At 31.7% G+C, this 12,449-nt stretch overlaps 1 protein-coding gene across 1 annotated transcript in view; it reads right to left on the bottom strand.

Moving 5' to 3' along the window:
• DENND1B (DENN domain containing 1B) overlaps positions 1-12,449 on the bottom strand; it is a 266,884-nt gene that overhangs the window by 82,688 nt on the left and 171,747 nt on the right. The window contains exon 13 of the mRNA XM_030818697.1: positions 3,039-3,164. Coding sequence (XP_030674557.1) covers positions 3,039-3,164 — 126 coding nt within the window. The remainder of the gene's footprint in view (positions 1-3,038; positions 3,165-12,449) is intronic.

Here is a 12,449-nt window from a genome sequence, read left to right as displayed (position 1 = left end):
GGTTACTTAAATTCTATGAGTATCATTTTCCTCATCTTTAAAATATAAAGAGTAATATTTTGAAGGCTTGTAAAAATTCAATAAGAACACTTATCTAAAGGGCCTATCAATGCCTGGCATCCAGTGGGTGCTCAATGGTCAGTTAATGTTTTAATAGTGATCAAAAATTATGAATATCAGTCAAAATAACAATGTAATTAACAAATCATATGTGAATAAGGCTGAAGAAATATGTTAAAATAAGTATAATTAATTCATAGAAAGAAGGGTCAGTACAAACTACAGCTTCCAGGATCATGAAGGAACTAGATGACTATTAAAAGTGAGGATTAAAAGGGTTGCCAGGAAGAAAGAACATTATAAGTAAATGTGTGGAAGCCTGAGAAGCTTGGGACATTCGAAGCCATAGGCAGAATTCTCTGAACTGAGGTCAAAGTTTAGGAAAAAGAGATAACAGACTGCCTGTCCATGGTAAGGGCCTTGAATGCCAGGTGAAGAGATGGCCCCTGAGACTGATCCGTCATTGGTCTAACCTACAGGTTTAGTTCTGTCAAAAGTAAGGGAAATAATGGTTTATTTTTATACATATAAACAATCACAAAATTTTAAAAAGTAATGTCTAGTAAAATAATTCACATTATTAACACCTATTGAGTAATATTTTCCTTTCCAATTGTACTATAATAGCTACAGGATACTCCTTAAATATGTTTTTGAAACTTCTCTCTGCACTTAGCCCTTTTTTTAATATCAGCCAAAATACATTTGATTGATATAAAATATTTTCGGTTGATATTAAAAAAAGGTCTAAGGGAAGAGAGAAGACATTGGTCTATTATATCAATGACCAAAAAGAATTATAAAACAAAACATTAATATACTTTTAATAAATTATGATACAAGTAATTTATAAAGATAATGGTTGAAAAAGCATAGTTTATGCACAAAAAGAAATAAATCATTTTCCTTAAAAACTATCTCTTGTGAAAATAAATAAATGGAAAATAATCATCTAAATGCATTCAGTATACATTAAAAAGGAAGCTTTCATTCAAAGATTGAGTCAGAAGAAATGTAAAGGCATAGAAAATGAAAATACTCCTAAAAAAACTAGCAGCAGAAATGAAAACAGGAAAATATCAAATGTAAAAAGAAAAAAATGTAGGCAACTAACAAATAAATTTATAACAAAATGTGATCAATAAACAAGAAAGATACTCTAAGATAAAATTAAACATTTTTCACAGATAGTAACAATCTGGCTTTCAAGATTTTCTTTTTAAAAAGTCACTGAAATCTTATACTCCAATCTGTTCAATGAAGCTTAAACGGTGAGAAAATTAAACAATGAAATCTACGGTAACTAATATTAAAGATGGGATGTTTTATTAATGTCACTCAGCACCCAACAAACTGATAGTTTAAATCATTTTAGAATGATTTAAATCTACAGTAACTAATATTAAAGATGGGATATTTTATTAATGTCACTCAGCACCCAACAAACTGATAGTTTAAATCATTTTAGAATGATTTAAACACTTCAATTTGCTCCTTTCTTCAAATCTGAAGTACTCAACAAATTTTAAAATAAAAATGAAGTTTAGTTTATAAAGATGAATACGTACTTAAATATGTCAAAATTCAAGCAAAGTGATATTTTTAACTTTCCTTCCTGTACTGTAAACTTGAAATCAATCCCTATTTTAAAAATTTGACATAACCAGAATCAATCACCAATTTTGTGTTTCAAACTCATTTTTATGTTTTAACTGATGCTGAACAATTAAAATACGAATATGCTCTACTGTAGTATAGATTATTGGTTTCCAGTCTTTTAAAGAATGAGACCCTTATAACTATGAACAACTTTTTAAGACTCCCCCATGTGAGATATGTATACTCTGTATAGTACTATGAATTATATAATGCTTTAAAAATATACACATATCTCAAAAAGATTAGCACGTAAACTACACAAACACACTTATAGAAACAGCAGCTGATCTGCCCATGCATTTAAGGAATGCTTCCAATAATTAGATGACCTTTTAGAACTATAAGGACCACCTGAGTGGGAACCACTAATTCAGAAGTCAGTTTACAAAAGATATAACCCATTCACATTTGCTTAGTGCTTCAGAGTTTACAACTGAGTTTAACTGAGTTACAACTGAGTTACCCTGAAAGATAGAAGGGGAAGGTATAAGAATTCTCATTTTACAAACATGAAGATCAAAATCTAGAGAGACTAAGGAAATGGTTCAAGGTTACACAGCTTAGTAACAACTCCTATTAGATAGCAGGTCTTCTTATTACTAAATCAATGGTTTTATATCTTACAACTTATTCACCCAGTGAAGGAAGAATAGTGTAATAATTTCTGTAAAATCAGCCTAACATGCTCTAATCAACAATTCAGAGACAGCAACAAATGTATTTTGACTTGCACCTTTTTGGATACTCTTAAAAACTTGGCTATAATTCTACATAATAATAATTATGGTATTAAAACAGAAAGAATGAGAAAATGAGCTAAGATATGCTAAAGAGATAAACCCACCTTGGCAAAGGGTCATGAATTAGGAAGACAACAAATTTCCAAATATTGTAAAACCTTCAAGTTCTATTTTTCTTAAGTATGACTTTGTACCTGTCATTTCTAAACTCATTAATCTAAAAAGCCCAATTGTCTTGTGAATTTCTTAAGGATCTTAACAAGATCAGGTAAGTGTTTTAAAATACAGTAATACAATTCTTTAATTAGTTAAGGAGTAAGTATTCCAATTCTAGAGCATTAATAAGGTAACACAAAGACTTTCGGAAATACTAATGAAAGAGTACTAAACAAAACTAAAAATAAAAAGTCAAAAATTGGAGATGAAATATATGTTTTAAAACATATTATTTTAGATCTTAAAAGATTTCCATGATGCTTTTTGAAGGTGTAATATTAAAATGATGTCTCTTTTTTTTCTGTCTCATTCCAAAGAGCCATAAAAAAGCAAATTAAAACAGTGATGAAACAAAACGCTTACAGGTTTGTATCTCAGTGCATCTCTGTAGGATCCAAACAAAGCAGCCTGTGCTCTAAGAAAGGCCCTAGCTACTCCATCACCCGTAGCTGTAGACTGTTTCTTCAGTTTATTTTTCAAGGCCGAGACCTGCATGACAGAGAGGAACAGTTAAATTAACACCTCAGAAACTGGTACAGCGAGGTAGGAACCCAATCAGCAGGCAAACCACAGTGTCTGCAGGTCAGCCAAAAATTCATCCTCCTCCCTGATAGCTTATCTTTTCAACTGCAGAGAGCACCTGCTGGTCTGTTAATTGAAACGAAAGCAGAAGAGGAGAGTAACGTGCTAATGCAAATTGGTTTATGCTCTCTTTTTTTCCCAAGGCCTCTTGACATAAATAAGCTTTAATTATTTTACAATAAACTGCTTGTGAGCCACATTTCTACAGATTTCTAGCAATTACAACATGTGTCTACTTGTTTTGAGATGAAGCAGGTTAGGTTTTGTTCGTTTTTGCTATGTAAGGTTATTTGTTACAGGTCCTCCAGGATCACTTACCATTTAATTTTATTTTTGGAAGTCTCATTTGCATATATAATTTTCCAGTCATTTGTTGAATAGTTTTTGTCATTATGAGATAAAGAAGAGGGGAGAGGAGATAAAGTTATTGAAATTATATCATGAGTGGAGAATTTTATGCAAATATTATACATTGTGTCATTTAATCTTCACAACAGTCTTCTAAGAAAAGCATTCATATTCCCATTTATGAATGAAGAAATAGAGGAACAAAGATGTGAATTCATTTGCCCTTACTATGTAGCTAATAAGTGGCAAAGCTGGGATCTAAACCTAGTTCTGTCCAGTTTTTTCCACTACCACATGGTGAGTTTGAGTTCAATATCATTGTCTCATGAACCAGTAATCAGATTAAAACACTAATGTTTCTAAATCAAAGAAAAACGTATCTAAAAATTTGCATAATTTTAAAAGGTATTTAAGTTTGTTTTAATTTTTCATACATTTTTCTATCTTTCAATTTCAAGTGCTATGTATTTTAGAAAATACATATTATTTGTGAACAGAATTTTAAGTGAGATCATACTCCTGATGTAAACTCTTATTTTTTAAGGAGGAGGAGATATAAAATGCTCCTATGCATCCAATTCACTGTACCAATTCCTTTCACACAAAATAGAAAACTATATTCTGTTCATTTAAAAATATTGGTTCTCATATACATTCATCAATGCTTAAAATGGAAACATATTAAGTTGTGTAACAATTCTGCTTTATTTGGAAAAAAACTGGTACAACAAATTTTGGAAAGAATACTCACTTAACAGAGCATATTCTTACCCTTATGAAACTATCATATAACAAAATAGTGTCATTTCTCCTTTTTAGGTATATATGTGCATACATATATATGCAAACATATACACACATACATACACACGCACACATATACACACATACAAACACACGCACATATATATCTATGCAAGAAGGGTTATTTTTATTTCTTTATGCAAGTAGCCCTGACTTTACTTGTAGACGATTGTAATTGAACTGTCAACCTAATTAACAACTAAACTTGGAATAATGCTAATGAGAAATGAACACAGCATCAGAGGAAAGACCAGCTCTACAGGTGATAAACCTTCACAGTGGTGACATTTTCCAGTGTAAAGTCACAGTTACTGTGATCTGATCAAAGAAACAGACCCCCATTGGGTCCAATTATAACCACAGTTTTGAAAAAATTATTGAGTTATGTTCATAATCTATGCAGAAAGGCCTTTGCAGTGTAGGTCTTCTCCCCATAGCTGTGATCTTTTCAATTTATATCCAAGTTCCATAGATTCAGATAAAAGTTGAGAGCCTAATTCATTTAGCCCACAAAGTGCATAAACCAGGATTCATTTAAGAGGGATTTTTAAGAGGGATTATTATTATCTAACCTCAATAAATGCATTTTTGGTAACCCACATATTCAAACAATAATAATTACAAAAATAAATCTAAATTAATGTCCTTTATTCTGAAACTTCTAATGCTACTTTTAAGCTTCAAATGCCTTCAATAACAATGGGAGTGAATATCAATATACATATTTAATTACTACCTCCACCCCCAAAAAAGATTACGATGTAAGGAATATGATTTCAGTGTTTTTAAAGTAGTATTATATATAAATAGTTTTTTAAAAAGATTTTTACTTCAGAAAATAAAAAAATAAATAAAATGCACCTTTTACATCTCTGCAAAAGAAAATTCCTTAATGTGTATTTTTAAAAATAAAACATGAAATTCACAACTCAGTTCTCCACAAATCAAGAATACAATGTTCTCCAGACAATCACAACACGTATGCTCACTAAGAATACAGGCAAGTCAAGCCATTCCTCAGCCTTTATTATACCAAGTCCTTGACTGCGTAATTGTTGCCTGAGTTATAAGGGAGTATTAAACACAATGCCACAAGCCATTCCGAACCAAATCATAAATATGCAGCCTTCACTTCCAAAACTAGTCAATGATAACTCCTGAGCTCCCTGTGGATGTGTAGAAAATAGGAAAAGAAAGTACTTGTTCTAGAACTATGCTGGCCAATAAGGTAGCTATCAGTCATACATGCACTTGATATTTGACTTGTCTCAACTGAGATTTGCCATAAGAGTAAACAGACACTGTATTTAGAAGACTCAGTACAAAAAAAAACTCAATAATGTTTATATTGATTATATTTGGAAGCAACAATATTTATATATAGGGTTAAATAAAATATATCATTAAAATTAATTTCACCTATTTCTTTTATGATTTAATGTGGCTACAAGGAAACAATCATACACGTGGCTCACTTTTTTTTTTTGGACAATGTTATTCTACATGAGTATACTATATAATTTCATACAGATTTTAAACTAAAATTGCCTGGCAAGAAATATAGTTATATTTCTCCTTTGCCTCTTTCTACATTATTTCAACTTTTACAAATTACATAAAAATAATTTTTCCTTGACCTACTCTACTGGGCTTCAATTGTCGGTACATCTGAGGTTGTTCCTGTTTTTCAGAGACCAGAAGGGCAGCTAAGTGTTTCTACATGGGCAAATGAATGCTCAAAAATAGTCTGTAAGAAAACAATTGTTTTTTAAAAATCAGTTTTAGATATAAGGATATTAATATAAAATGATTGCATCAACCTTGCTGTGTTTCTGGTCTTTACATCACTGGAGTAAATTATCACCAGTTACCAATGCCCTTTGCAGTGCTAATTAGCTTTTAGCAGTTTTTATCTATAAAAATGATGGTGTCTGTCCTGTACTTTTTAATACCTGGTCTAGGAAAGAGCATTTTCTGCTTTAATTTCCAAACTTCTAAGTTTAGTTATGAAATAAATGTATCTCTTCCCATGAAATCCTAAGGCTTATACTCACACATAACTGAATACAGAAAAGCATTTGGAACCTTAGTCATATGGCTATTATCACATAATCATATTAATACTGAAAAAGTATCAATTGTTTTCTCTTTTTATTTTTAAGAAAGCAAGCTAGCCTCAACCTCCAATGGCTAAGGATTACTTCACCAAGGACATTTTATTTTATTGTCTTTAGAGACTTTACACTCTGTAAATACATTTTTTTAGTCTAATTTAGTATTAGGATAGATCACAAAGGAAAAGTTAAACAATGAAAAGAAAATTCAGCAATAAGCATCAATTAATTGCTCTTATCAAATGTTTTAAATTCCTTTCAGTGAGAATTCAGACCTCCAAGCAGCCATCCACGGGAAGAATTATAACCTGGATTTTAGCACGCTGGGAATTCACTGCAGCATGAATAATATCACCACCAATTCCCCACTTTTACCCTCTTAGCACTAAAGTGACTATGAATAAAAGGACAGAATTACATGAGTAAACACAGCAAACAGGTACACGTTAAAAGAGTGCAAGCCATGTGCACCCAGTCTAAGTAATGAAGTAATTATACCAAAGGACAGTAAGCCAGGAAGGCAGAGCATATAAGGGGGTTGAGTTTTTCCGAGAAGTAACAGATATTTTCTTTTACTTAACTTTTAGATGTGATGTCTAGATATGTTTTTGCAGTAAAAATATATTAACTGCTATACCTAGAAATTTTTATTTTACTTTTAATGATCACAAAGAGAAACATCAGCGTAAAGAAGATAAAAATAAGTGTTCCAAAATAATATATAGATAATCTACACAATCACAACACGTATGCTCACTAAGAATACAGGCAAGTCAAGCCATTCCTCAGCCTTTATTATACCAAGTCCTTGACTGCATAATTGTTGCCTGAGTTATAAGGGAGTATTAAACACAAATACTCCTAAGATATTTTTAAATATTTCCTTTCATATAACTAAACTGTTCTCTAAAAACTACATACATTTAGAAAAGTTAAAGTGTCAAATAATCATCTGTAGAACAAAGTTATAAATTTGAAAACTTTTATTCTCCCATGAATCATGTTATAGTTATCACATGAATTAGATATTAAATCCCTACACTTCTTTAAACTTTCTAAAGTTCAGTTTATTAAGAAACAAAATTAACACTTCTCTCTTAATAATTTTCTAACAAGTCTCTATTTGAAGATTAAAACAGTAACCTTTAACATTTATTAAATGAAAAGCATATGATACACTTCCCTACAGAGCGTATCATTACATTGTTTCATTGTATGTTTAAAGTACCTGTCAAATCCTAACTAATATGGCATCATCTACAAGTATACAATGAATTTCCAATAAAATCCAAAGGTCTTTAACAAGAACTACACATCTTTTATGATCGCCCCTGTCTATCTCTACTATCTCTTTTTGCATAATTCTTTTGTTTATTTCACTACAGCTATATAGGTCTTGAATTAATCAACCTCTTCCCCACAGGAAAACCTTTATATATGTTATCTCTCCTCCCCCTCTTCTTCCTCCTCCCATTTGGCTTACTCATACTCATCATCATTGAGGCCAATTCTGCAGAAAGATGTTCCTGATACACTGAGCTTGGCTGGACCACAAAAGGCTGATCTGAGAGTGCAGACTAGTAAAAATGGCATCTCAGTTTGGCTAAAATTATTTTCATATCAGTTTACTTACAGCAGAGATGGCTTTAAGTCCACCAACGTCTATTCTCCCTTTCTTTGCTAATGGAAATCTTAAGTTTGGACTGGTGCATATTTAACAAAACTAGGTTACTCAGCTAGTTTCCAGCATCCCTTGGAACTTGGTGTGTCAATATGGCTGGGTTCAGACAAATGGAATGTGAGTTGAGGAACATGACATTTTCAGGCTGTCCCTAAAAGGGATATGAATACCCCTCTGTGGATTCTCCTCTTTATTCTGGGGCAAGGTAGACAAAGAGCATACCTTAAACGTGGAGTTGGATGCTATGTATTGAGGATGGCAGAGTTGTCCCACATCTCTGGAAAACTTACCTCTTAATTGTTATACAATAGAGAAATACATTTCTATTTTTATCTAAGAATGAGTATTTAGGTCTCTCTGTTATAGCAGCTTAGCTTGTACCCTAATAAATATACCAAACAGTATAAAGGATAATAAACAGTATAAAGGATAATAAACAAACAGTATAAAGGATATATGAGAGATGTGAAATAAGAATATAGACCAAGCTCCTAACTGCTTCCATACTTTCTCATACTGGTGCACCTGAAATCCCATCCTCAGTGCAACTGGCACAGCATCAGGTTCCTGCCACATCATAAGAAAAATGAAACCTCAGGCTTGCAGCCTTTACTAATAAGCTGGAGAAGAACACTTGAGCCCCCAGGAATTTATGCACTACCACATAAGATAATGCCTTGCTGCACCACAGAGGCACACATGGTTTTTTTCCTGCATCACTGAGCTACAACAGGCCCAGCCTCTACCTATCTCATCCTTAATCTAAATTAGGATACCACTGTAATTCTCTCCAACTGCACCCTGTTCTTTTATAACATTTGTCTCTATTTGTAATACTAGATGAGTGTTAACACACCATAAACTCTGTGAAATCAGGGTATGTTTGCTTGTTCACCACTATATACCCAGTTCTTAGCACAATGCGTGTACATAGTAGATATTTGATAAATACCTTTTGAATGAATGAATAAATGAACAAATCTAACAACCTGTTCCAGGCACAATTCTACATTTATTCCTCTAGTTGACTCAATCAAAGTATCTGTGATGGTGCTCAGAAACATAATTCATTTAAAAGGTCACCAGGTCATTATGATATCGGCAAGGTTTGGGAACTGCTATTGTGACAGTGCTCACAATATTACACACAAAAAGTTGCTTGGATATGGAAAAATCAAGAATTTAAAGGACCAGAAATAAATTGGAAATAATTTTAAAAGCCAAAATCAAGGTTTACCTTTTTTAGAAAAAAAAAATATCTGCAGTAACAAGAGAAAGAAGCATGCTATTAAGATAATACATGGTGGGTGGGAGGAAGACATTAAAAGAAAGGCTAGGTAATTTAGTTGGAAATGAAAAGCCATGAGAAAGCCAAGGAACTTCACTGAGCACTTAAAATCACTAAAAGTAACAAACAATAAATCAACTTTAGAATGGCAAAAGTACAGAGACATAAAGGGGGGAGATTACCAAAGCCTGGATCATTGCTGTGGGAAAGCCAGGTTCTCTTATTCAATTGAGAGTAACTAACAAAAATATTTTAAATGTTTAGAAGCACAGTTAAGGTTTTTGGGTTTTGCTTTTGTTTTCTTTGTTCTAGCATTTAAGGTTTATATTTTCAAAATATACACCAAGAAAACAGTTGGGAGAACAGCAAAATCTATAATAGTTTACCTACAAACAAAAAAACTGCTCTGTAAATAATTTTATCTCTGATAATAACTATTTAAAAGAATAGCTGAGTTTCCACAGGCACTCAGCTGGGTATGCAGAAGCACCATGAATGCCATCACGACATTGTCTCTTTTTCTAAATACAGGAAATAAAAGGTTATACTCATAGGCAAAAAGTATACTTTATACATGCGTCCAGGTTTCTCATTTTCATTATTATTATTAAAGTCAAATGGAAATATCCTTATAAAATGTTCTAGGAGGTAACTGTAAACAGAATTTAAAAGCAAGCTTCTATTACAGAAGATAAAAGAAGTGCAATTATATTTCCTTTCAGCAATCACTTATTGAATACCTATTTACAAAGCACTGTACCAAGGCTGTGTGGTGGAGGCAAGGTACAACTAGATGCCTGAGTTCTAACGATTGGAGATTGAGAGGAGAAAAAGCATGACTATACTTTTCCAAGGGCAAACTGAAAGCAATATTTGTCTCCTGAAGTAATAAAATGTTCTCCAAATTACTCTAGAAGCTGAATGAATCTTTCTAACCTGACCACCCTAGAAATTTGTTAGGGACTTCATTTACCATTAAACACAATAAGGATTACAGCAGAACTGTGGCAAACCTGGAACTAATATAATATTCTCTGGGGCCCTTTTTTTTCTTTATAACATGTATTATGACAATTTAACATGTTAAACCTTCATGTTAGATTACAGGAAATATTCAATGAATTAAACATATCCATTGACCATCTGTGTGGTTCTAAGAGTTTAATTTGCTTACATAACTTAATATTTTTTGAAAAGTTTACTTTAGAATTCTCTGAAAAAACTAATTCTTTCAAACTTATCCCCAAATTAATAAATTCACTTGAATGTAGATATTAAAATATTTGATATCAGAGTTTTAGAGGTTTTCTCCAGTTCTTACATGCTCTTAATGATTTTTGGTGATTCAGAGCAATTTGTGTCCTTCCTTTTTATCACAATAAAACCATTTAATGCACTCCTTATGATTCCTGAAAGCTTCACTATAATATATATGATATTTTAGATAGCATCATTGTAACAAGGTCTTTTCAAAGTTTTAGTAATTAAATATGCTTCATACAAAATATAGCTATCCTGTAACACACAGTGGTCTAAGTGACTTGTACAATAACTCTTAAGTGTACCGTATTTTCTATATACCCTCATAGTAGAAAACAGAAAATTATTTTCCAATAGCATTATATTTAAGATGAAAATGAAGTTTTAAAAATAGTGCTGAATATCCTAATTTAAATCAAATGGATCAAACTGGTATCTCTTTAACAAGTTTAAGTGGCAAGTAAGCTTCTGTAATATATTTTAAATGAGTTATTCATTACATTGTATATCACATTTATATGAAAGGGACCATGGTCTACTGTTTCGGACACAGGCCTGAGGATCAACCTCCATGAACTGAATCTCTAGATACACCATTAACAGTATACTTTCTGTGCCTTGATTTTCTTATCTAAAATAGGAATAGCATATTGTCCTATCAATATTATTACTATTCTTACAATCTAATGAGTTTAAATTATTAGAGACAGTTAAGCAATACAGGTAAAAAAAACTTGCCTGTTGTAATGAATATTCTGATACATGTAACTTTTTCAGATGTCAATTCTAATGTGCTTTCATCTGTAGGAATTTATAATTGTTTAATTTAATATTCATATGAGAGAATTCCTAAATCTTATAATTCTAATTATTAGCTTAATTCCTAGTAAGAGAGTAATTCTATTTATATTTGAAATAGTAACCACCTCCAAATTGCTTTTAAAAATGTTGATGATACAAATTAAAATGAGCAGGAATATCTCAGAAATAGATTTTAAATTATTACGCAATTAAAACTAAATTGTATACAGATTTGGAATAGGAGGTTTTAATACTGCATTTTCATAAATTAAAATCAACTCATTTGAGATTTCAAATGTTATATTTAATTCAATTGGTTCTTTTTCTCACCCTTATAAACAGACCACAATAACACTAACTGTGATTGATGCTGTAACTGAGTCCTAACATTTACTTTCTTTTATTTCAAAACATTCAAACTATACTACAGATGTTTGAAGGTGTCTATTTGGCACAGCCACTAAAAAAATAAAGTCACAATATATTAATAGACAAAAACTACAAGAGTATATTTTATTGGATCTACTGCCTTTAAAAGTTATTCCATGTAATAATCAATATCATTAAAATCACTCCCAATAAAATATTTGTTTTTTTTCTTTTAATGATCCAAATCTATAGTGAAATGATGAAATCAAAAAACAAGTGTTCTTGTCAGAAGACAGGAAAAGAGGTTTTCCCCCTCCCTTAACGAAAACAAAGGAATCCTGAAAGCTTTGCCCTGATTTATTTTTCCAATTTTAAATACCTTAAGAGTAGCGGAACTGCTACTGGCATGGTAGTATTTCTAACAGTCAATAAATCTAAAATATTATGTGTGAATATTGGAATGAAGCCATTAAGAAGATTACAGCATGCAACACAGCAGAGGGTCCACAGGAAAAAAGAACTAGTAA

This window comes from Nomascus leucogenys, chromosome 9 (assembly GCF_006542625.1).
Source record: "Nomascus leucogenys isolate Asia chromosome 9, Asia_NLE_v1, whole genome shotgun sequence".
NCBI classification, from domain to species: Eukaryota; Metazoa; Chordata; class Mammalia; order Primates; family Hylobatidae; genus Nomascus; species Nomascus leucogenys.
This window is presented reverse-complemented; position numbering and strand designations above follow the sequence as displayed.